Genomic DNA, 25,379 nt, shown 5'->3' with positions numbered 1-25,379 from the left:
CATGTATGTTGCAACAGCTACTCAGACTGCCCGAGTGACTTGTAACACATCACCGTCACAGCAATTCTCACGTTGTTACAAGCAACTAATTCCAAGTTTCCTTCAAAAAAAAAAGTCAGCGTTTCTTTCTCCAAAAGAGAAAATGCTGGAAAATCTCAGCAAGTCTGGTAGCATCTGTAAGGAGAGAAAAGAGCTGCGTTGAGTCCAGAGGATAATTTCAGAGGTCAAAACTAAAAAGCAGAGAAAGTGGGCATCTTTCATTCCCTCACCCAGTATAAATATCTCCCACTTTCTATGCCTTTTAGCTTTGACAAAGGATCATCTGGACTCAACATCAGCTCTTTTCTCTCCTTAGATGTTGCCAGGTCTGCCGAGATTTTCCAGCATTTTCTCTTTTCACTTTAGATTCCAGCATCTGCAGTAATTTGCTTTTATCCAGCATTTCCTTCTCCTGTTTATTCAAACCTCGAAGAATTTTTTTGACTTATTTCCAGGAAATCAGTTTGCTCTCCTGTGGATACATCGGTGAAAGACACAATTGCTTCACGTGGGAATCTCTGAAAAGGAAAATAAAGCGGGAAGAAAAGGCAGCACTGTGGCACAATGTTTAGCACTGCTGCATCACAGTGCCAGGGACCCGGGTGACTGTGTGGAGTTTGCACATTCTCCCCATGTCTGTGTGGGTTTCCACCAGGTGCTCCCGTTTCCCCCCCACAGTCCAAAGATGTGCAGATTAAGTGCATTGGCCAAGCTAAATTACCCATGTGTCCCAAGATGTGCAGGTTAGGGCGATCATAAATATGTATGGTTATGGGGATAGGGCTTGGGTGGGATGTTCTGTTAAGGAATTGGTGCAGAATGTGGGGGCCGAATGGCCTCCGCCTGCACCATAGGGATTCTGTTAGGATACAAAGTTTTAAAAGCTGTATCCTGGGGCATGTTTAACTGATCACTCCATCCCTCCCCCAAACCTATTCTGTATGGCCCTGGGCCAGAGCAGAGAGAAAAAGACTATGTCACCCCCTCAGAAATCAAATGATGATGAGCACAAACAAGGTTCATTATAAAAGACAAGGATAGAGTCATAGAGGTTTACAGCATGGAAACAGGCCCTTTGGCCCAACTTGTCCATGCCGCCCTTTTTTTTTTAAAACCCGTAAGCTAATCCCAATTGCCCGCATTTGGCCCATATCCCTCTATACCCATCGTACCCATGTAACTATCTAAATGCTTTTTAAAAGACAAAATTGTACTCGCCTCTACGACTAACTCTGGCAGCTTCTTCCAGACACTCACCACCCTCTGTGAAAAAATTGCCCCTCTGGACAATAGAGTCATAGAGGTTTACAGCACGGGCATCACTGTGCTGAAAGACTAAACTTGGAGCAGATTTCCCTACACTCATTGGAATGCAGCAAGTACAAAATATGGCGATGTGGAGTTGCAAACATCCTTTTAAAACAAGAGGGTTTGACACCTCATGGTTTTTCTTTTGCATTTCAGTCAAATGCCAGCTTTATTCTGACAGCTGTCTTGCTGTTGAATGGCTAATTTAGGACAATTTTTCTTTCACATTTTGAAATTCAAATGTTAAGTAATGGAAAGCCATTTTAAGATCAAAGTAACGATGAAGTATCTCTTATTTCACACTATGATACTAACCAGTCACAGCGGTTAATGTCTTTTGTCCGACTTCTAATGTTACCACTCCCCTGAAATCAAAGCTCAGGTGATTTTCAATTCACTGCATAGATTTTTTTTAATTCATTCGTGGGACATGGGCATCATTGGCTGGCCAGCATTTATTGCCCATCCCTAGTTACCCGAGGGCAATTGGGAGTCAACCACATTGCTGTGGCTCTGGGATCACATGTAGCCCAGACTGGGGTAAGGACGGAAAATTTCCCTCCCTAAAAGACATTAACGAACCAAGTGGGTTTTTCCAAAACAATCTACAATGGTTTCATGGTCATCAGTCGATTCTTAAATTTTAGATTTTTTTTTTTTTAAATTGAATTTTTTATTGAATTCAAATTCCACCATCTGCCACGGCAGGATTTGTACCCGGGACCCCAGAACATTCGCTGAACTTCTGGATTAATGGTCTAGCAATAATACCACTAGGCCATCACCTCCCCATAATGATTTTTACATATACACAGTTCTATGTGTCGACAGCCCTCAGATGTTGGGCTCAAGTGACAATTCTTCATTTAAAATGACAAGAATCCATAAGGGCAGCACAATGGCACAGTGGTTAGCACTGCTGCCTCTCAGCTCCAGGGACCCAGGTTCAATTCCGGCCTCGGGCGACTGTGTGTAGAGTTTGCACATTCTCCCCGCGTCTGTGTGGGTTTCCTCCGGGTGCTCCGGTTTCCTCCCACAGTCCAAAGATGTGCAGGTTAGATGGATTGGCCATGCTAAATTTCCCCTTAGCATCCCAAGACATGTAGGTTAGGTAAATTAGGCATGGGAATTGTGTAGGATTACAGGGATAAGGCGGGGCAGAGGGCAAGATAAAGGCAAAATACTGCGGATGCTGGAATTGGAAACAAAAACAGAAAAATGCTGGAAAATCTCAGCAGGTCAGACAGCATTTGGAAAGCTCTGACGAAGGGTCATCGAAACGTTGGCTCGATTCTCTCTCCACAGGTGCTGTCAGATGAGATTTGCCAGCCTTTTTCTGTTTTTGTTTTAGAGAGCAAGATGCTCTGTCAGAGTGTCAGTGCAGTCTTTTGAGTCCAACGGCCCTGTTGGGTTTCAATGATTCTATGAGTTATTCAACATTGGGATGGGATCATAGTTTGATTCATGCCCAACAAGGGCACACCAAGTACTAATCCAGGAATATTAACTCTGGACTATATAAAACATAATTGTGAGGGCCCCATTTAGTCAGGAGAATTTGGAGAGGTTTATACAAATTACGCCTTCAATTTGTGCAAAGTTGTCTGCAACAAATGAGAATTTCAGCTTAACAATGCATCGGAGTTGCACCATGCAAATAGGCTGGGTTTCACTGATCACTTGATTTTTCATTTTACTTCAAAACAAGTATGTAACAATTCTGTCAATTAAAATTGTTTCAATCTTCTATTCACTTACAGCAAGCATCTGCACAAAACACTGAAGGAATCTCTAGTCAATGGTTACAATTTAATTTGCTGTAATTGAGATAGAACAGCAATTAATTTTCTGTGATTCAAAAAAACCCCATTTAATTTATTGCTTTGACAGTTTAAATGAAGAAACAGATTATAGAATTCACACAAGTAAATAAAGCACAGATATAATTATGAGTCTCCAGGGCTTGAGAACAAAATTCCAAGGCTGACACTGCGGTGCAGCACCCAGGAAGTGCTGCACTGCCAGAGGTGCCGTCTTTCGTTCGAGATGGAAAACGGAGGCCCTATTCATCCTCTCAACGGATGATTCCCAGGTGTTAATCGGAAGAGGAGTAGGGCAGATATCCCCAGAATTTATCACCTCAGTCCAACAATCGCAAAGTTAAGTTTATCTGTTCATCATTACATTGCTGTCTGTGGGATCTTGCTGAGCGCAAAAATGGCTGCTGCATTCCAACAACATTTCAAAAAAGCCCATCAGTGGCTGTAAAACGCGGGGAGACATCAGTGAAAGGCACTGCCTTGAAAAGCACAAGTTGGGTGGCTTACCAGTTGAAAGTTCATTGAAACAGTCTAACATTGTTCGAATGTAACCGGTGACAACTTTGTACTGGATGTAATGTGACCAATGGTGGCAAGCTGCAAGGGTCAGCTGACCCAGTAAACCATGGAACCAATTACAGAATGATGCAATAGTCAGCTGACTCACAATAAATAAGAACCTATTTGGAATTGTGGGCAGCTTGAAGTGGTCCAGGACGAGGCCTCAAGTTGGGGGCAATGAAGTTTCTTTATTAAACCCTTTCTTTGATTTAGAAGTTGGAGTAAGTTTTGTTCTATTTTTATTGTCTGCATTTGAAGAGTTCCTTCTGAAGAAGCAAACATTGCCTCAGACCAGAGATACGGAGTTGTTCTGGGGAGCAAACCAGCTATCTGAAAGTACATCCCAACCAAAACGTGACAGTGACAGACTGCGTGGAACGTACAAACACCAAACCAGTCTTTACCTGGAGGCTGTTTGAAATGATGAGCATTTTAAAGATTTAAAGGGGTCCACTTAAACTGCCAGAAACTGTAATTGAAAATGGTGAAGTTAATAAATGCCGGAGAAAATGATCTCAGAGTACTTATTTGTAGTTCAGAAAGACTAGATTTTGCAGCTAATTTCAAATGGAATTGGACTCCCTGCCTTAAAATACGAGGCATTTGACATCTCTGCGGGACACAATGTATTATGGAAATGTTAAAAGCACCAGGAATACAATGTGGCAACTGAGGAACACTCTTGGCCCTACACAGCACAGCATCATGCAGAACCAATTGTACAGGTGTGCAAGGATACATGGTATTTCACGATTTGCAACTCAATGTTCTACGTTACTGTCCCCTAGCCAACATATACAGCTCAGCAAATGAGAGTTGTGATCAACTGTAATCCATGTACCTGTCAAGTTTAAATTCATGGTTAATTTCAATGAAAATGTGAATCTTAAGTAACAAAGAACATATATTTGGCACAATTTCAGCATAGGAAGAAATAGCTGGATACGTACCAATATCGACTACCACTCTAAGGGCTCAAAACTGCAATTTGAGCAGGTTTCACAAAAAAATGGGGTCCTGCCCTCCTCAGCCAGGCCTCTCTGTTCCAACATCACCCACATGCTGTATTTTACACAACATCAACAAGAAATGTGTATAGTTGCACCGACCATTTTCACATAAAACACACTTGCACCACTCATTGTTTTGGTATACACTGCACAGCAAGTTTATAGAATCCCTACAGTGCAGGAGGCAGCCATTCGGTCCATCAAGTCTACATTGACTCTGACAGAACATCTTACCCAGGCTCCTATTCCCACGACCCCACACATTCCCCATGGTTAATCCATCTAAACTACACATTTCATTTGTCACATGTATTAGCACACAGTAAAATGTATTGTTTCTTGCGCGCTCTACAGACAAAGCATACCGTTCATAGAGAAGGAAAGGAGAGAGTGGATAATGTAGTGTCACAGTCATAGCTAGGGTGTAGAGAAGAATCAACTTAATGCGAAGTAAGACCATTCAAAAGTCTGATGGCAGCAGGGAAGAAGCTGTTCTTGAGTCGATTGGTACGTGACCTCAGACTTTTGTATCCTTTTCCTCGATGGATGAAGGTGGAAGAGAGAATGTCCGGGGTGCGAGGGGTTCTTGATTATGCTGGCTGTTTTGCCGAGGGAGCGGGAAGTGTAGACAGAGTCAATGGATGGGAGGCTGGTTTGCATGATGGACTGGGCTACATTCACGACCTTTTGTAGTCTCTTGCACTCTTGGGCTGAGCGGGAACCATACCAAGCTGTCATATGACCAGAAAGAATGCTTTCTATGATGCATCTTGGGACACTAAGGGGAAATTTAGCATGGCCTTTCCACCTAGCCTGCACATCTTTGGAACGTGGCAAGAAACAGGAGCACCCGGAGGAAACCCACGCAGACTCAGGGAGAATGTGCAAACTCCACACAGAGTGACCTGAGGCCGGAATGCTGAGAGGCAGCAGTGCTAACCACTGTGCCACCCCATTTGTGGAAGTTATTTTTTTTTAAAACTTACAGTCAGCTATAAACTATTAAAATTTCTAAACCGTATAGGAACGAGTTATCTATTCAAAATGCCACTCGTGGTCAAAAGGTTGAGAAACAGGAGATCCAAGTAGGCATTGAACCAAGTTAAACATTTTTTTAAAAAAGCAGGAATTTCTGCTTCCACATTTGACATCTGTATAAGCACACAAATGTGGAACTTAGCAGTAGCAGGAATGCAGTGTGTTCACAGGCTTCCCGCCCCCCTGACACACACACACAGGTCCAGCAGCTGCTGCAACACATGGTAACACTGTAACTGGCGTGCCGTTTTCAGCTCCCTTTTTTTTCTGTGAAACTGCAAATGCCAACAAATGGACAGTAGCATTAAATCAAACTGGCGAAGCTTCTATTAATAGATGAATCGCAACTGCGGAGAATCAAAGCTAAAAATTGTCACCTCTAAAACCAAGAGGATGAAATAAGCTGCAGGGCCTGCATTACACAGCAAGCTGAACAAACTAAAGGGGAAACTGCTGAAACCATTAATTTCTGCTCTGAAGGGAGCCCCACACTTAGGACTTCATTACTGCTGGAATCAGAATTTTGACTGAATTACATGGTCTTCATTAACATTACATCAAAACAGTCACATGCATACAACAGTACAATATTAAACACCCTCCTGCTCCCTCCCCCAACCTCAAAATCTCTGGATACCTTGGGCAAACAGCCACGCTAAGCATATCAAAATGCCACAGAAGGCCAGGTACAAGTAGGAATAATAAATCTATTTGAAAATTAGTGGGGGATAAAGTATAAATTTGATATGGGACTTGTAATTTCCTGCTACCATTAATACGCAGCGAGCATTTTTGTCCGGCTGTGCTAACATATTTGTGGCGCTCTCTCAAAGGCATCGTTATACAATCCAAAACGGATTGCAGGGATTACAACAGGCATGTTTGTTCACCCAAATTTGCACTGAATGTAGTCTTGTTATTTCAAGGCATGTTTGCCTTGACAGGTACAATGAGTTAATGAATAGGTCCTGCCTCTACACATGCAGATAACTTCATCCAAAAGCCCCACTGTCTCAGTAAGTTGTCCAATGAGTAGCAGGTCCCGAGCCTCATCTTAACTCCCAAGGAAAAGTTAAATTAGTTGCTTGCATCCAGAACAGCAGTGAAGCTCCAACAATGGACTTCAGCATCATTCAAAGGTAAGAGGGAAAGTATCAGCTATAGTGCCCTTTTCTAAGGATTCAACAAACCCCTGATTGCAGCAGCTTGGTGCACAGATCAGGCAAGGGCAGGGAGGCTGTGACACTCCCTATTGTTGAATCCTCTTTCAAAACTTGTGCATGGCTCTTCACATGAAGGCTGCCATGTGAGGATGATTTTAGGGATGTCTTGGCGCCAGTGGAATTTTGATCCAGCAAGGAGTCAAGATGGGAAATGTTCACCTTCCAATTAATTCCCTAGGGAATTATTCAAGCGGTCTATGAAAAGAAATTTGTGTTGTGAAAATTGAACGTTTGAGTACGACATACGTAAACAAAGATTGCTTTCATAATAAAACATTGGAGAAAAAAAGGATGACAAATGAAATGGCATGTAATAACTTCATGGCTCTTAAATCATGTTTAATTCTGTCATGTATTAGTCTCAAAACATTCAAAAACAATTTTACAGCAAAAGCAAGTTGCAATATTAACAAATTTGGACTGGGTGCAGAATGTTCTGACTAATGCATGTTTCCCAACATACTGACAATTCTTTGATAGCTTAAAGTACATTACCTAGAATTCCATTAGTAACATGATCACAGGTTATTTAAAAAGTAAACTTTTTTAAAAATTCATTTGTGGGACATGGGCATTGCTGGCTGGCCAGCGTTTATTGCCCATCCCTAGTTGCCCTTAAGGTGGTGGTGGTGAGCTGCCTTCTTGAATCGCAGCACTCCACATGCTGTAGGTTGACCCACAGTGCCATTGGGGAGGGAGTCTTTGTAGCAACTGATACAACTGAGGGGCTTGCTGGACCATTTCAGAGGGCAGTTGAGAGTCAACCGCATTGCTGTGGCTCTGGAGTCACATGTAGGCCAGACCAGGTAAGGACGGCAGATTTCCTTCCCTAAAGGACATTTGTGAACCAGATGGGATTTTCCAACAATCGACAATGGTTTCATGGTCATCAGTAGATTCTTAATTCCAGATATTTTTATTGAATTCAAATTCAACTGCTGTGGTGGGATTCGAAATTGGGTCCTCAGAACATTAGCTGAGTTTCTGGATTAATAGTCTCGCGATAATACCATGAGGTCATCACCTCCCCATTTGCCATCTTCCAGTTTTTCACAACTGCCTTGTTGATATGTTTCTTTATTAAAGGGGGACTGACCATGCTAAATTGACCCCGGGTGTCCCAAGATGTGTGGATTAGGGGGATTAGAAGGGCAAAAATGCGGGGTTATGGGGATAGGGTCTGAGTAAACGTGTTCTCGGAGAGTTAGTGCAGATTCAATAGGCCGAATGATCTCCTTCTGCACTGTATGGATTCTATGGAAAGGAAAACTCAAGCCCCCCAATACCAGCCCAGATTCAATAATCCCAGCATCGACATTCAAACTTTGGACTTGCAAAAATAGTGAAAGGGGAGATTAAAAACGTTTGCTGCCAGGAATGGCCAGGCCATTCTCTATAGCTGAATTTATACATGACAGCAAGCTGACCAGAGAGGAAAATTGTCTCACACTTAAATTAGCACCACAATAGACATTAGTTAATACCAACAGGAAAACAACATGGTCAGGCTCAGCTTTGATTTTAGACAAACTTGGCAGCGACTGTGCGCACAGCAAGATCCCATGGCAAGCAACCCAAGAGCCGAATTTTTGTAAACATTCGTGGGACATGGGCATCACTGACTGGCCAGCATTCATTGCCCATCCCTAGTTGCCCGAGGGCAGATGAGAGTCAACAACATTGCTTTGGAGTCACATGTAGGCCAGACCAGGTACATTAGTGAACCAGATGTGTTTTTTCAACAATGAACAATGGTTTCACAGTCATCAGTAGATTCTTAATTCCAGATAATATTTTATTGAATTCAAATTCCACCAGCTACCATAGCAGGATTCGAACCCGGGTCCGCAGAACATTAGCTGACTTTCTGGATTAATAATCTAGCGACAATACCACCAGGCGATCGACCAGCGAGACTGATTTGGTGGTGCCACGAATTGAAGGATGAATTTAGCCAGCATGCTTCAAGAAATCCATTACTCGAATAGCACGACATCCATTGGAACAGGTAGTTTAGTTTATTTATTAGTGTCACAAGTAGGCTTACATTAACACTGCAATGAAGTTACTGTGAAAATCCCCTAGTTACCACACTCCGGCACCAGTTCGGGTACACAGTGGGAGAATGGAGCACAGGCAATGCGCTTAACCAGCACTTCTTTCGGATTGTGGGAGGAAACCCACGCGGACAGTGACCCAAGCCGGGAATCGAACCTGGGTCCCTGGTGCTGTGAGGCAGCAGTGCTAACCAGTGTGCCAACCAGTGTGCAATCGTGCCGCTCCTATAGGCTGTGAAGTCTCCTGGAAACACTTCCTGAAGCACCAACCTCATCTCTGGGCTTGAAGCCAGAATCTTTTAATAAAGAAAACAACATCATTTCGAAATCTGGAACATTGCATTTACTCATGCGTGAACGTTGTTGGCACTTCTGCATTGTACTTGGGATAAAATAGTTTGTCGGGGATGACCTATACTTCACTAAGAGCTTTCTACAGCACCTTAAAAATCAAAAGCACTCCTTCAGTTGATGTTAAGTGCTACAGCTATGCAGACAATCCAGCCCCAAAGTTGTTCTGGTCACTTATCTAAAACAACTCAATTTTGATTCAAGGAGCAGTCCAATAATGCAGGACAAGGTCTGTTTATTGTCTCTCAGGCAGTTGGATAATGGAGAACATTGCAGGTTCAGCAAAGTCTTGAAAGATGACTGAATGATATTGGGTGTGATGTACAGGCTGCTGGTATAGCTTTTTCAGATGTACCGTCAGCAGGTATTTAGAACAATACATGGAGCCGAGGGCTCCCAAAAAATACTGTATTCCCAAATCTGAGATACTGGAGCTTCCTGTTATTTTTCCACATGTTCTTATATAAGTAGTGAAAAAGGCCAAAAGACGTGAAAAAAAAAGCCCAGTGCAGTTTGTGTAAATAGGATAATGTCATTGAATGAAACCTTACAGTGAGACTCCAGCATTGTTGAGGCTATTATACTCTTTAGATTTCAGTCCATTTCTCCTGCAAGATTCGTGATGTAATATTTTTTGAATATGATTTGATCAGACAGTGCCCAACAGCTGAGTCTGTCCCAGGCAACACGCAATGACAAAGGGCAGCCCCTGGCCATATGAGCCACAACTGGATTGGAATGTCACAATGTCGGATGCAACACTGGACATGGGCACACATAGCTGGGTGACATCCACCCTGGCTGTGGCCATAATTAGGGTTGCCAGCTGTATTCCTGAAAGCTTGCCCCCCCAGGGCTCCAGCCATTAGTTGGCCAACACATCCATCCTTGTGGCCCACCAGCTTCCTAAGCCAATTGGAGAGCAAAAAACACTAATTACCCAACTGCATACTGATTGACTCTCAGCCACATAGCTAACCACTGAACCCCTACAGTGCAGACGGAGGCTATTCTGCCCATCCAGTCTGTTCCCCCCCTCCCATTTTCTTATATCTGGGACATGTTCAAAGAAAATGACATGTCCGATTATTTTTCTGCAGGATTGCACATAACGGTGTCCTGGAGATTCATCTTCAATGCTTGGAGACTCAAGGCCAATCCTGGAGGGTTGGCAACCCGAGAAATAGTATGTATTGAAATCCTGGTGGTAACCCAGGATGCTGTGCCAAGGATAATATCTGTTTAGAGACTTGCATCAGTTTATGTCCTTCGAAATGTATTTGATATGTTAGAAATACAACCACCTCTCCTCGGGTTTTATACAGAATAAAATCTGCATCACTGGAATATACTGAGTAAGCAACAGGCTCCAGTTCATGATTGATTGCAGAAAAGGATGAATAACATTCCTCTGCTGGTAAGGAGGCAGAATGTTACAAGCTGGCATTGTCTCCTTACAGCAATGTCTCATTCAGAACACTGGAAAGATTTCCTGTATAGTGAACCATTAGAGTTGACTAAGGCCCCCCCATTCTCTAAAACAACATCACACCAACGTGACCTCCCACCCAATTTTTTTTAAAAAACACACAATCATGGGCTGGCACAGTGTTTAGCGCTGCTGCCTCTCAGCGCCAGGGACCCAGGTTCGGTTCCGGCCTTGGGTGACTGTGTGGAGTTTGCACATTCATAGAATCAGAATTCTACAGAGCAGAAGGAGGCCATTCGATCCATCGAGTCTGCACCAACCTCGATCCCACCCAGGTCCTATCCCCTTAACCCTATGCATTTACCCTAGCTAGCACCCCTGACACCAAGGGGCAATTTGTTAACAAGGCAAATCCACCTAGCCCGCATATCTTTGGGGTGTGGGAAGAAACCGGAGCACCCGAAGGAATCCCACGCAGACACGGGGAGAATGTGAAAACTCCTCACAGACAGTGTCCCAAGCTGGGAATTGAACCAGTGTCCCCGACGCTGAGAGGCAGTAGTGTTAACCGCTGTGCCGCCATGCCACCCATTCTCCCCATGACTGTGTGTATGTCCTTTGGGCGCTCCAGTTTCATCCCACAGTCCAAAGATGTGCAGGTTAGGTGGACTGTCCATGGTAAATGCACGGTGTTTACAGGGATAGGGCAGAGGGGAGGGCCTGGGGGGGGGGGGTGCTCTTTCGGAGAGTCGGTACAGACTCAATGGGCCAAATGGCCTCTTTCTGCACTGTAGAAATTCTATGGTTATCCTCATCCCCACAGGCAAGGGTCTGAATACCTTGCATTAAGTTGACCTTTCTCTACACCCTAGCTATGACTGTAACACTACATTCTGCACTCTCTCCTTTCCTTCTCTATGATCGGTATGCTTTGCCTGTGCAGCGTGCAAGAAACAACACTTTTCACTGTGTACTAATACATATGACAAAATAAATAATTATATTCTGCCACTGAACAGGAATGTTTTCTAACCCCAGACTGAAAAAGCAGAATTCAAAGTTGACACCAATGTTTCATGGTGCTAATCTTTACACACAAGAATCAAACTGACTGCCGCTGCACCACAAGGCGTTGGGCATTTGGCTCCAGATCAAAGACTGATCTTCCCTCCTGTCCTTCCTTCGCTGGATCTGTTCCAGCGAGTCTTGCCAAGCCACTGGAAAGAGTCCACCTTAGCAACCCCGCTTGGTAAACCCACTTAACGACTACAACTCACAATCAACACCGCACTCACACCAGCCCAAGCTGCAGCCTGTGGGTCACATACCAGCTTCCATGACCCCCTGTCTGCTGCAGGTGGATTTCTTACCCACCGTTTCGCCTTGCTGGGATTTTGCGGATTCAGACATTTGGAAAGGGTTGTTCTACCTCACAAAAACCAGAGCACCAAGTATCGTGTCAGGTTTAAGCTAACAGAAAACCTGACCCGAATGTGACATACCTCGATGTTTCAATGTCTTCACTGAAGCTGACCATGAAGACAAGAATCTCACTAGTTTGGGACATTCCAGACATACAGCGAGAGTGCAGACCGTGGCACCCTCCCAATAAGTAGTGAGCATCATAGAATCCCTACAGTGCAGGAGGCCATTCGACCCATCGAGTCTGTACCTACCACAATCTCACCCAGGGCCTATTCCTCGCAACCCCACACATTTACCCTGCTAACCTCCCTGACACTAGGGTCAATATAGCACGGCCAAACAACCTAACCTGCACATCTTTGGATGCTGAGGCACGAGAGACAAGAGCAACAAATTAAGTGAAAGTTAGCTTTATGCTCACATAATCATGGAAATTTGTCAATTCCAATCTGCTTTGTGCAGTAAAGTGCCTTTAAATGGCTCTTGTAGCATCAGTGAATGTTCGCCAGCATTGCCTGTAACTACTAGAGTACACAATTCTCATTTATCACTTTTTCAATTCCAGTCTGAAAAGGATTAATTATGCATCAACAGCATAAATAAGCTGGTGGATGGGTTTATAAACATTGAGGGGCTCAGTGTTACAACACGCGACAGAAGCCAAATCAGAATTGAGGAACTAAAACAGAATGCCTTGGATTCCTTAAAGAACTGCAGTTATCTGCATTAAATCCACATGTAATGCCACAGCAAACACTAAGATGGTAAGAGCTCTGCTGAATCTCACTAGCTGCGAGAGAGCTATCTCCTGGACAAAACTAATCAATATTGTACACACCATTAAAAAGTAAAATATTTCAAAAGCAAGCGAGGTGGCCTTGATCTCCGACCTAACGTTCCAAGGAATATTACATCTCAATGACTGATTACAAGTTACCGAGCATTAACTGACTCGGAGTTCTCAATGCTACAATGATTCTCCCTTGTAGTTAAATTGCCATATTCTAAAAATTGCCATATTCCAAATTCCAGTAACCAGCAGTCTGTCTCAAGGTAATTGGAAAGTCAGTCTATTTACAAGTACAACAATGAAATGCAAATGCATTCAGAGTCTTGAAAAATAAAAAAAATGACTCAATAATTACAACAATCGATTCCAAGCCAGCGTACAGTGTCAATAAAGAGGCTATGGAAAGTACAGAGGGAGTGAGAGAGAGAGAGAGAGAGAAAAACAGTCCAATGTTAACCAGCTGAAAAGGCATTTGTCAACTTCAGTGACAAGGTCTTAGGTTCTGATTTTTTTCCTCTCTCTCTTCTGCAGCCTCGACTGAAATCTGTCCCCAGCACAACAGAACCATCCGGGGAGAGCTTCCCAAATGAACTGGAAGCACAATTTGAAGCACAATTTAAAAATGCTGCCAGACAGTGATACAGGAAAATGGAATACATTTAATATTAGCCTCACTGAAAAGCAGCTCCCAGGTAATAAATTTGCTGTTTGTCTTGGATACACACTCAGCACCGTAATGCACAATCCACAGGAAGCGAGCTGGACAACTCGTGTTCATCTTAAATAAGCGTCAAAATCTGCATCTCTCTCTCTCTCTCTGTAAGTCAGTGAAGCGAACTTCACAAATTCCCACACAATGTCGTGATTTCAGTAGCGAAATCCTCCTCCAAAGAAATAAACCGTACTGCAGCCGGATTTATTCAAAAGTGTTTATCACATTGGATTCTCAGACACTGAAATTTCAAAAAAAACCTCACAAATCTTCAATAATCCTAAGAATTCCCGGCACATAAAAACAGGGTTTGGTTAAGTTCAACACACACAAAAAATTGGAGGTGAAACAGCCTCAAATCATGTTCAAAACCTAACACATGCAAGCAGCAGCGTACTGTCTCTCTCGGTGATGGAGAAATATCGCACTGGGATTCGAAGGTAGTGGACATTGAGTGGAGTTGGGGGGTTTTTTTTGCCATCAGTTTCATACTGAAAATAAAATTGCCATTGTGTTAACATGCATCGCCCAGGAAATGTGAATGGCATCGGGGTGGAAAAGAGAACTATTGGAGAGGAGTACAGTGATCCAGTGTGTGCTTTTTCGCACTGATCAGGAACAGCGTTCATTGTGGCGGAGGGAATCATCTACAAAACGCTTTATGAATGCACTCTTTTGTTCGCGGTCACTCGCTGCTGTTTGGGGGTGTTCCGATGTGTTCCAATTCGAAAAAAAGGTCAATCAATAGAACTCTTGTTTGCGACCATCGGCCTGGGGGGGGGGGGGGGGGGGATTGTTTTCCCGTCTCGTAATGAAAGGTCTTTGCCAGTGGTTGCGTGTTTCTCCCTTCCAGACACATCTCAACCCACTGGACAGTCACTGTAAATAAGAAATAGCAACTGGGCGAGATGGGGGGGCTGCTTTGATGAAGCCATCAGTTGTAATCAGATTATGACACTGCCTCCCTTTCTCCCCCCACCAAAAAAAACAACTTTGGCAAGCAACACACCGGCAGAAGTGGGGGGAGGGAATTGGCCAGTTTCAGGGGATATTGCATTGGAAGTTCAGGGCGGATTTTTTTTTTTAAAAAAGCATAAACAACACAGCAGATCTGACTTCCACATTCAGTGTGAAATGTGAGGTCACAAGAGTGGCACCAACTGATTTTTTAATAAAAAAACAACAAAAAAATGCCTCGATGCGCATCAAAACGCATCAATTTTGTAAACCTCATCATTAGGCGCTTCGGAGGGAGGTGGGCCGATCATGTTTCGAAATATAAACAGGATTTGGGAGTGCGGAGGTAATTTCCTCCCCCTTCTTCACGCAATACAGGGATCACTTCATTCTTATCTCTTCCTCGGAGAGTTCAACGGGCGGACCAGGGGAGTGTGTTCTCACTGCCTTTGAAGTAACAAGGAAGGGGGGGATTTCTCCAACACAAGACTTGCTTCTAAAAGCAAAATCTTACTCCAGACTTTTTTGGAAAAGGGAAAGAAAAATGCTCTGTCCAGTTCAAGAGCGAGATTGTTTTTTTTTAAATAAAGTTTTAAAGAGTAGTAAAGCTCCTCTGTGCGGTTGACTGCCCATGTAAATCATGTGTCAATCCATGTTGCATGGCTGCAGTTAGTAATTTTAACTCTAAATTTGCCTTGAAGCAGAGGGCTCTCTCTCACACACACACGCTTGCACTGTGGCTTGTTACAGCGAGACTCCCTCTGCCAACTGCACTGTTGTGGGGAAGGTACGGGGGCCGCTTACACAGAGAAGGGTTAAAGTGGGATTCAGCTATCGCCTGCAAACAAAGGGTTGAGGAAGAGGAGGAAGGAGGAGGAGGGAGGAGGGGTGAAAAAGGCGGGCTTCCCGGCTCTCCTTTCCACCAGTATCAGGAAAGACAACCCCCGCTGCAAAGGAAATTTGTCTAAAGAACTGGGAGGCAGAAATACATTTATTTCTCCACTTGTTGTGCCTTCACTCAATACCACACGGGGAGGGGAGGAGGAAAACTGACATCTAGTCATTTCAGCAGCTTGCCACTCTGCATTTCAAGTCAATTTCAATCCCATTCAGTTACAAGCAATAAAAAAAAGGCAACCGTGTGTCCGAGTGGATCGCAGTTTGATGGAATCTTCCCTTGTTTAATAAATAATCAAAAAAAACACAGGATTTTTAGAGAAACATCGCCCTCTTCTCTCCAAAGCCCGGCTAAGCTGAGCTCCCAATCACTCCAGTACACAGCACTGTTTGTAAACGTGGGGACAATAAAACAAACGGCTGTTTAAAAAATAAAATACCAAGCCGCTCTGCTAACTTTTCACAGTTCCCTGCATTCCATTATCAGAACGGTCCCAAATGCGAACATGTATTGATGGACAACACTGCCTGACACCACCCCACCCCCCCAAAAAAATACCCCCAACCAGCCAGCCAAACACAGTCCGGAGCTTTCAAGTTTATTTTAAATCTCTCTCTTGCAATTAAGACTCCCTTTTCTTAACGCAGTGCTGCTGAGATTTCTCTTGCAAGGCTGGCAAAAAGTTCAACATACACACACACAGGGGTTTAATGTTGCAGATCACCGCTTCCGTTTCTTTTTGGTGTCTTAAATTAAAATTGAAAAGGGAAGTTGGGGGGGAAGGGGATGAGAGAGAGAGAAACTTTGCTGGGATTCAACTAGAAAGGGGGTAAAACAAACATTTAATCTTTCCTTGCCACCCTCCCTCCAGTTCTCTCTTCAAAGCCTTTTGGAAATAAAAAAGGATTTATTTTCCCCCTCTCTCTTTCCCTTGCTGTTTTTCCTCTCTGTTACAGAATCCTCTGAATGTATCTTTTTGTGCGTGGCTTTGCTGTTAATCCTCTTTCCTTACACCCCCCTCTCCCTCTTCCCCTCCCTCCCCTTACCTTTCCCGATGATGAGTGCCCAGACGGCGAGGCAGAGGAGATGGCGAGAGGCAGAAAGAGCAGCGCTGGAGACAGATACGCCGGGCATCGTGAACGCCATGTTGAACATACACCTGCTTGTGTGCAGAACCGAGCCGAGCGGAGTCGCGGCGCTGCTCCTCCCTCGCATGCTAATCACCGCCTAATCAGATGATAATCAGATGCTAATGAGATGCTAATTACACGGACTGGAACGGCACAGAATGGAAATTGACCTGGGAATGTGCATCAGCAAGAAGGGGGTGTGGGTTGGGGGGGAAAGGCAAAAAGAGACCAGAAGAGGGGGAGAAAAAATAACCCTCTATCCAACTATGGCACCTCCCTTATGATCCTCTCCCTCTCTCTATCTGCTCTCTTTATAAAGTCCTGATTATTTATTTATCTATTATTGAAGACTTGCTCATCAATAAGCTCTGGCACCTTTTCTGGGGGAGGAATCAGGAATTTCTTGACAATTTCCCACTAGAAAACTTGGGGGAAAATAGATTTCTGCACTGTTCTGAGATGTGTGTGTGTGTTGGGGTTTTTTTTATTCAATCATTTGATTCTCACTCTTTATGACATGGGAGGGAAATTGGTGAAATAAACTCTTGTCATTTTCTTTGGGGGGGGGATCAGGAATTTTATTTTTACTCTCATAACTTGGGTGAACTGGTAACTCTGAACCAGTGCCAGGGTTTAATTTCCATTCTGAGTTATCTTCTCCCGGTGGCAGCTTTGAACTGAATGGTCTAAAGATAAAGGGGTGACTGGGAATGGAGAGGGGGGGGGGTGATGTTAGATTCTGATCAATGTCTCCCCTGATGGCTCTGCACTAAGTTATCTTAGTGTGTTCCTAATAGGAATTACACAGCTCATGAGAATATGGTTCGAGTCTTGCTTTAGCTGATTTGAGCAAGCTTATGTGGACTCACATGCATCACTCATTGCACAGAGGCAGGCAAGGAGAGGAACTATTTGGCACAGAGAGGGGTCTCTCCAATGTCCAGTCTAGTGTTTATTCTAGATCAATGTTTCTAAGGACAAATGATCTTGTCATCATTATATTGTGGGGTTTTTTTCTGGGGGGCCCCTCTCTGTGTGTGAATTGGTTCGAGTTTTAACAACAGGTTAAAGTCCAACAGGTTTATTTGGTAGCAAATGCCATTAGCTTTCAGAGCACTGCGCCTTCGTCAGATGGAATGGATATCTGCTCTCAAACAGGGCATACAGAGACACAAAATCAAGTTACAGAATACTGATTAGAATGCGAATCTCTACAGCCAACCAGGTCTTAAAGATACAGACAATGTGAGTGGAGGGAGCATTAAGCACAGGTTAACTCAACCAATGTTGTCTACCTGATACGCTGCAGGAAAGGATGTCCCGAGGCATGGTACATTGGGCAAACCATGCAGACGCTACGACAACGGATGAATGAACACTGCTCGACAATCACCAGGCAAGACTGTTCTCTTCCTGTGGGGGAGCACTTCAGCGGTCACAGGCATTCAGCCTCTGATCTTCGGGTAAGCGTTCTCCAAGGCGGCCTTCACGACACACGACAGCGCAGAGTCGCTGAGCAGAAACTGATAGCCAAGTTTCGCACACATGAGGATGGCCTAAACCAGGATCTTGGATTTATGTCACACTATCAGTAACCCCCACAGCTTGCCTCCTGGGCTTGCAGAATCTCACTGGCTGTCCTGTCTGGAGACAATACACATCTCTTTAACCTGTGCTTAATGCTCCCTCCACTCACATTGTCTGTATCTTTAAGACCTGGTTGGTTGTAGAGATTTGCATTTTAATCAGCATTCTGTAACTTGATTTTGTGTCTCTGTATGCCCTGTTTGAGAGCAGATATCCACTCCATCTGACGAAGGAGCAGCGCTCCAAAAGCTAATGGCATTTGCTACCAAATAAACCTGTTGGACTTTAACCTGGTGTTGTTAAAACTCTTACTGTGTTTACCCCAGTCCAACGCCGGCATCTCCACATTGTGAATTGGTTGCCATTGGGGCAGTGCGGTGGCACAGTGGTTAGTACTGCTGCCTCACAGCGCCAGGGACCCGGGCTTGATTCTGGCCTTGGGTCACTGTCTCTGTGGAATCTGCATGTTCTCCCCGTGTCTGTGTGGGTTTCCTCCGGGTGCTCCGGTTTCCTCCCACAATCCAAAGATGTGCTGGTTAGGTGCATTGGCCATGCTAAATTCTCCCTTAGTGTACCTGAACAGGCGCCAGAGTGTGATAACTAGGGGATTTTCACAGTACCTTCATTGCAGTGTTAATGTAAACCTACTTGCGACTAACAAATAAAAAAAATTACAACAGTGGATTATTTTTATTGGATTTAGTATTGTCACATTGTTTCTTGCATGCTATACAAGCAGAACATACAATTATTAAATACATAAGGGAAAGGAAAAGGATAGGGTGCAGAACGTAATGTTGCAGTTACAGGTAGGGTGAAGAGAAAGATCAGTTTTATATGTGATAGGACCATTCAAAAGTCTGATGGCAGCAGGGAAGAAGGTGTTCTTGAGTCGGTTGGTACGTGATCTCAGACTTTTGTATCTTTTTCCTGACAGAAGAAGGTGGAAGAGAGAATGTCCAGGGTGTGTGAGGTCCTTGTTGTGCTGGCTGCTTTCCCGAGGTGGCAGGAAATGCAGACAGAGTCAATGGATGGGAGGCTAGTTTGCGTGATGGACTGGGCCACTTTCACACCCCTTTGTACTTTCCAGGAAGCATCTTGGATTATTCAAGGGTTTACACCCTGGTTTTGAGGAGGCTGTCTCCCTCAGCTAGGGTGGGGATCAAACCCAATGCTGTTGTCTTCATTCCTAACCATGTGCTAGCCACACAGATAAGTCACCCTATCCGCTCCTAAGCACCACACACAGAACAGCGACTACACTTCAGAAATACTTCCTTGGCTGTAAAGCACGTGAGACATAGTTGCTAAAGGCGCCATATAAAGGCAAGTCTTTAAAATTAGAATAACTGTTCAAACATACAAGAATTCTTGAAATCAACCTTTAGTCGCAGTCTGATAGAGTAGGTTAGAATCTCAAATATAATAGGATTAGCAACCAGCTTTGCTTTGATAAACTTCAGTTTACCACCATGTTACTGACAAATTCACAGAAATAGATTTGTATTTACCTAATATGGGGTCCACACGTTTGTCCTGTAGGAACAAGCCACTTACCCATGTTCAGAGGCACAAATCAATGAATTAGCACTATCCAGGATTCCATAGAATAGAATCCCTACAGTGAAGGAGGAGGCCATTCGGCCCATCAAGTCTGCACCGACCACAATCCCACTCAGGCCTTGTTCCTGTAACCGTACATATTTACTCTGCTACTCCCCTGATTCCAGGGTCAATTTAACATGGCCAATCAACCTAGCCTGCACATGTTTGGACTGTGGGAAGAAATTGGAGCACCCGTAGGAAACCTACGCAGACACGGGAGAATGTGCAAACTCCACACAGACAGTGACCCGAGGCCAGAATTGAACCCAGGTCCCTGGTGCTATGAAGCAGCAGTGCTAACTACTGTGCTACCGTGTCGCCCAATTTACAGTATGTTTGATTTGCCCCTATCTGACTCCTTTGGGCGCTGGCATGTTGGATTAACTTAAGCTAAAATTGGAGGATACCATCCCGGAGTGACAGACGAACCATATTCCACATTCTTATTGTAAGGGAGAATGGCTGGTTAACCACTGACAGTACCCTGGAGTGATACAGACCCAGGATATATGGATTGAGTAACAGATTACAAGTTTGCCATATTACACCTGTGACAACAACAGTGTAGAGAGAGAATCAATGTTTCAAAATCCATAAACTTGTTGGAACTGATCTATTTGCCTCCAAGTCCTCAAACTCCCTGACGGATATAGGGGAAGTCATAACTCGGAAGCTAATTTTAACCCATCCAAGAAGTCAGCAGGGCATTGCGATCAGATTGACCGCCAGGTTTTGCTTTTTGTTAACTCCAATGGGAAGGAATTGATGGGAAGTAAGATTCAGCTGGTGGGAAAAGATGGAAAATCGGATCTTGGCAAGCCATAGAACAGGATAGGAATTTCCAGCAAGCTCAAAAAATGGAACATTAAGGACGGCAACTCACATTGACGACAGTGAAGGGTAAATGATTCTTACATTAGCATTAACTGGACACTTGTTGAAATGAGCCACGGCCTAGGTGGAAGGCCTGTGGCCATTCTCAATTCATTTCACAGTGGGAATTGCCTGGACCATAAAGCTACCCTGAATTCTCCAGAAACTGCCAATTTTGCAGAGATAGCTGATGTGAAAAATAGAAAATTGTCCCACTAACACATTTGACACTACTTTTCTCGAGATGGCACAGAACAGGCATACTGTAACTAATGGTTAAAGTTGACAATGGGTGTTCAAGATTTCCCAGCACTAATATCCCTTACCCTGATGAGTATGACATTCAAAATTAAATGCCTATTCCCACTAAATCTTCAAACAAAACACTAACTTTGAGGCCGAATGAAGGACGAACTGTACAAAATCCAACAGCATGTAAACAACTGCGAAATTGCCCGTACTTTAAAATTTGATTTTTCTTGAGTGTTAAGAGGTTAAGAGCATGGTGCCCTGCAGTGTGTCTCAGTTGGGCATCACAGAAAGGTGAAAGGGAGAAACTGAGACAAAGCCATGCATGGCTGCTCCAGCACATCTCAGAACTACCAGTTGCAAAGCCTCTCTGACACAAGGTCTGGGAATAGGTTGCCTGAGAATATTTTTCCCCACTGGGATATAGTGCGGGATGTGAAGCATTTAAAATGGAGTAGAGCATAGCTGACAAAAACGAACAATTTTTAATGATTTAAAAAAAAATTAGGAATTGCAATTATGATCTGACTTAATTTGAAATCTCTCTGCAAGACTGATGCAGTTCAATTCTTCATTCCTCCTATCTAATAAATTGGGAATAAAATATTCTTTGCATTGGCTAAAAATGACCAGAATTGAAGGGGTTAGGCTTTGCTGCAATTGCCTTCTTGATCAATGTCATTTCCCTCCCCATTCTTTTCTGAATGTGGCACTGGAGCAAATAGCTGGTGTTCTTTTGTCTGCACCTCCTTCTCAATCACAGAAGGGCTGGAATTCCTGCATTTGGAAATTTTAAGGAAGAATTAGACTCCTTTTAGACACTTCTGCATTGCCATTAAGCAAGGGCATGAAAATCTGCCTTATAAAGCTTATGCCGTGGCAGCTTGATAGAGAGAAAGAGTCCCAAGAATAAACAGTTGGTGGAGCAAGTCTACACATTTTATTCCTTAATTTTCAATATCATGGTATAAAATACTTGCATGCTTTTCTAATGCCTATTCAAGCTGCATTAAATGCACACATTTTAAATTGTAGGTATAGCAACTGTATTTTTTCTCCAGAGTAGTGCTACTGTGGTTCCAAAATCAAGTTAATTTAATCCTACATAGCTGCAAATTCTACAAGGCTGCAAATACCTTTGCAATTATTTTAATAATTACTCATTTCCAAAAACACAGCCAGCTCAACTTCTGTTGGCATGGTTTACGTGCAAATAATTAACTTTGGTCACATTTGAGTGGCTGCAAGATTAATAGATTGAGCAACAGGTTCAGAAAATATATCCAATGAAATGGTTTTAGAGCATGGCTGAGAGTACAGTAATGTATCTCCAACTGGAGTCCAATCTAATTGTTTACTTATCTAAAAACATAGAACCCCCCAATGGAATCCCTACAGTGCAGAATGAGGCCATTCAGTCCATCGGGTCTGTACCAACTCTCCGAAAGAGCATCCTGCTCAGGTCCTCCTCTCCGCCCTATCTCCGTAACCCCACGCATTTACCATTGCTAATTCATCTCACATTTGGACACGAAGGGACACCTCATCTTTGGACACTAAGGGCGGGATTCTCCGGCTGTGCTCACCCCAAGGCCGGAAAATCCCGCCTGAGGTCAATGGAGCTTTGCATGGTCCATGTCCCACCTGCTACAATTCCTGTGGTGGGCAGGACAGTAGAATTCTGCCCTAAGGGACAATTTAACATGGCTAATCCACCCAACCTGCACATCTTTGGACTGTGGGAGGAAACCGGAGCATGCAGAAATGGGGAGAATGCCACACGGACAGTCACCCAAGGCCGGAATCGAACCCAGGTCCCTGGCACCATGAGGCAGCGGTGCTAGCCACTGTGCCACCATGCTGTCCTATAGAAAATACATGGAAATGTTTCTTTCATCTAGTATGGTCTCTTTAAAGCCAACCATGTAGCTTAGACCAAGCTTATCTTGATGTCATCTTATACACAACAAAGGTAAATAATTTGAATCAAAACAGTGCAGTGTGATTAGTTTTTTATGTATATGACAGATTGAATAGTCAAAATTCAGGAAGCACTAGAAATCTTTGAGATATAGAAACAATGGGATCAGGTCGAAAGTTAGAGTGTCAAATATCTGAATCGCAAACTCCATTTGCATCCCTTCCAACAGATGGGGGACAATGGGCAGGCAGGCAGGGAACTCGCTGGCAGAAGCAAACTAAATATTGAAACAAGGCCGAAGGAGATTTTAATTACAAGGTTGGGTTGGGAAAGGTTGGGTTGTTCTCCTTGGAGATTAAGGGAGATTTGATAGAAGTCAACTTATTTAAGGCTCAGAGCAATTAAAGTGGTGGGGGTGGGCGGGATAAGGGAAGTGAGGAGAAACTGATTGATGCAGCGAGTGGCAATGACCTGGAACTCACTGCCCATGAGGGTGGCAGAAATGGAAACAATCAGTGATTTCAAAGGAAATTGGATGGGTGCTTGAAATAAATAGACTTGCTGGGTTACAGTGGTTGAGTGTTAATGTAGCTCTGATTGGACTGTTCCGTGGAGAGCTGGTATAAATGCAATGGGCCAAATGGTCTCCTTTTCTGACTCTATGCCAGCCTTTTATTTAAAGTGCAAGGTGGCACAATGGTTAGCACATTTGCCTCACAGTGCCAGGTACCTGGGTTCGATTCCTGTCTTGGGTAACTGTCTGTACGGAGTCTGCACATTCTCCCCGTATCTGCGTGGGTTTCCTCTGGGTGCTCCGTTTTCCTCCCACAGTTCGAAAGACGTGCTGGTTAGGTGCATTGGCCATGCTAAATTCTCCCTCAGTGTACCCGAACAGGCACCAGAGTGTGGCGACTAGAGGATTTTCACAGTAACTTCATTGCAGTGTTAATGTAAGCCTACTTGTGACACTAATAAAAAAAACTTTAAAAAAACATAATTTCAAATTTAGCAATGGCTAACTGGGAAACTCTGTTTGATCTAATTTACCTGCTTTGTCGATTTCCTACACTGTCCCCCAATCCCCCAACCCCCCCAACACCCTGCGTTCCCTCTGATCTCTCCGGACGCTTCTGATCTCCTCTACAAAGCCTCTGAACTCCCTCTGAGCTCTGATGACCCTCCATGACCCCAGTCTCTGACCTGCCTCTGACATCTGATGTCCCCCCCTGACCTCCTCAATGTCGGCTGTCTCCCGCTGATGTTCCAAAACCCACAACCTCACCCCCTCCCCCCCGGCCCTGCCTCCAAGATCTTCCTCAGTTCCAGGCTCTGATGTCCCCCACAACAGCCGCAGACACCCAATCACTTCAAGCTTCCTCTGAAAACAGTGATTAAGAAATGTTCATCAGGTACTGCTGCAAAATTCCGCCAGGAAATTTGGGACTCCCATCCCTCCCTGACTCAGAACTAATATCCATTTCTATTGTTCTGTTTAACTCCAGGAGTCAACTTAAAGACAAATCAGAAATTGAAGTAATTCCCTTTAATCTTCTCCAGGTGAAAGACTAAAACTTCCAAGGGATAATTTAAATCAAGATAAGCTGACAAGAAATTCAAAAAGAAAGATCAAACAGAGCTTTTATTTGAAAGTTAAAGTTTAACCCAACTCTCAAGTGAAGCAGAGCGAGACTCCCTTTTACCAATGAACCACACATTAGTTTACTCTGATTTCCCTGACCCTGGGCTGCATTCATATTATACCAGTGGTGTTGGTTCATAGTTGCTGTATTGTAGATGTACCGTTACGAGCCACACTCATGTTATCTGCAAGGGCATCTCAACGTGAGACACCAGTTCTTGGTGGTGTATATTATTGTTCTCGAAATAATATGAGGAGTCATCCGTAAAATGGTATGTTGACCTTCAAAGATGTCTGTGTGGATTTTGATCACTCCCCCCATGGCCCCGGTCTCTGATCTGCCTCTGACCTATGATGTCCCCTGACCTCCTCAATGTCGCCTGCCTCCGAACATTGATGTTCCAAAACCCACACCCCCAGCCCCCCCCCCGCCTCCAAGATCTTCCTCAGTTCCAGGCTCTGATATCCCTCACAAGCAAGATGATTTGAGTATAGGAAAAGGGATGTTTTACTGCAATTGTATAGGGTGTTGGTGAGGCAGTTTTGGTGTCCTTATCTGAGGAAGGATGTCCTTGTTATAGAGGGAGTACAGCGAAGGTTTACCAGGCTGATTCCTGGGATGGCAAGTCTGTCATATGAGGAGAGATTAAGTCAGTTAGATTATATTCACTGGAGTTTAGAAGGGTGAAAAGGGATCTCATAGAAACATAGAACATAGAACATAGAACATAGAACATTACAGCGCAGAACAGGCCCT

At 43.9% G+C, this 25,379-nt stretch overlaps 1 protein-coding gene across 6 annotated transcripts in view; it reads right to left on the bottom strand.

Annotated features, from left to right (window-relative positions):
* The window catches only part of cadm1a (cell adhesion molecule 1a), a 455,101-nt gene extending 438,249 nt beyond the window's left edge, over window positions 1-16,852 (bottom strand). For 2 of the 6 annotated variants that reach the window (XM_078198989.1, XM_078198991.1), the window contains exon 1: window positions 16,665-16,806. In XM_078198989.1, coding sequence (XP_078055115.1) covers window positions 16,665-16,773 — 109 coding nt within the window. In that variant the 5' untranslated portion in view covers window positions 16,774-16,806. Of the gene's footprint in view, window positions 1-16,664 lie in introns of all 6 variants that reach the window. The other 4 variants (XM_078198992.1, XM_078198994.1, XM_078198993.1 and 1 more) reach the window with 3 other exon arrangements.
* Window positions 16,853-25,379: the final 8,527 nt, after the last annotated feature.

This window comes from Mustelus asterias, chromosome 27, assembly GCF_964213995.1.
Source record: "Mustelus asterias chromosome 27, sMusAst1.hap1.1, whole genome shotgun sequence".
NCBI classification, from domain to species: domain Eukaryota; kingdom Metazoa; phylum Chordata; class Chondrichthyes; order Carcharhiniformes; family Triakidae; genus Mustelus; species Mustelus asterias.
Note: the sequence above shows the minus strand (reverse complement) of the source record. Positions and strands in the feature narration are given on the sequence as shown.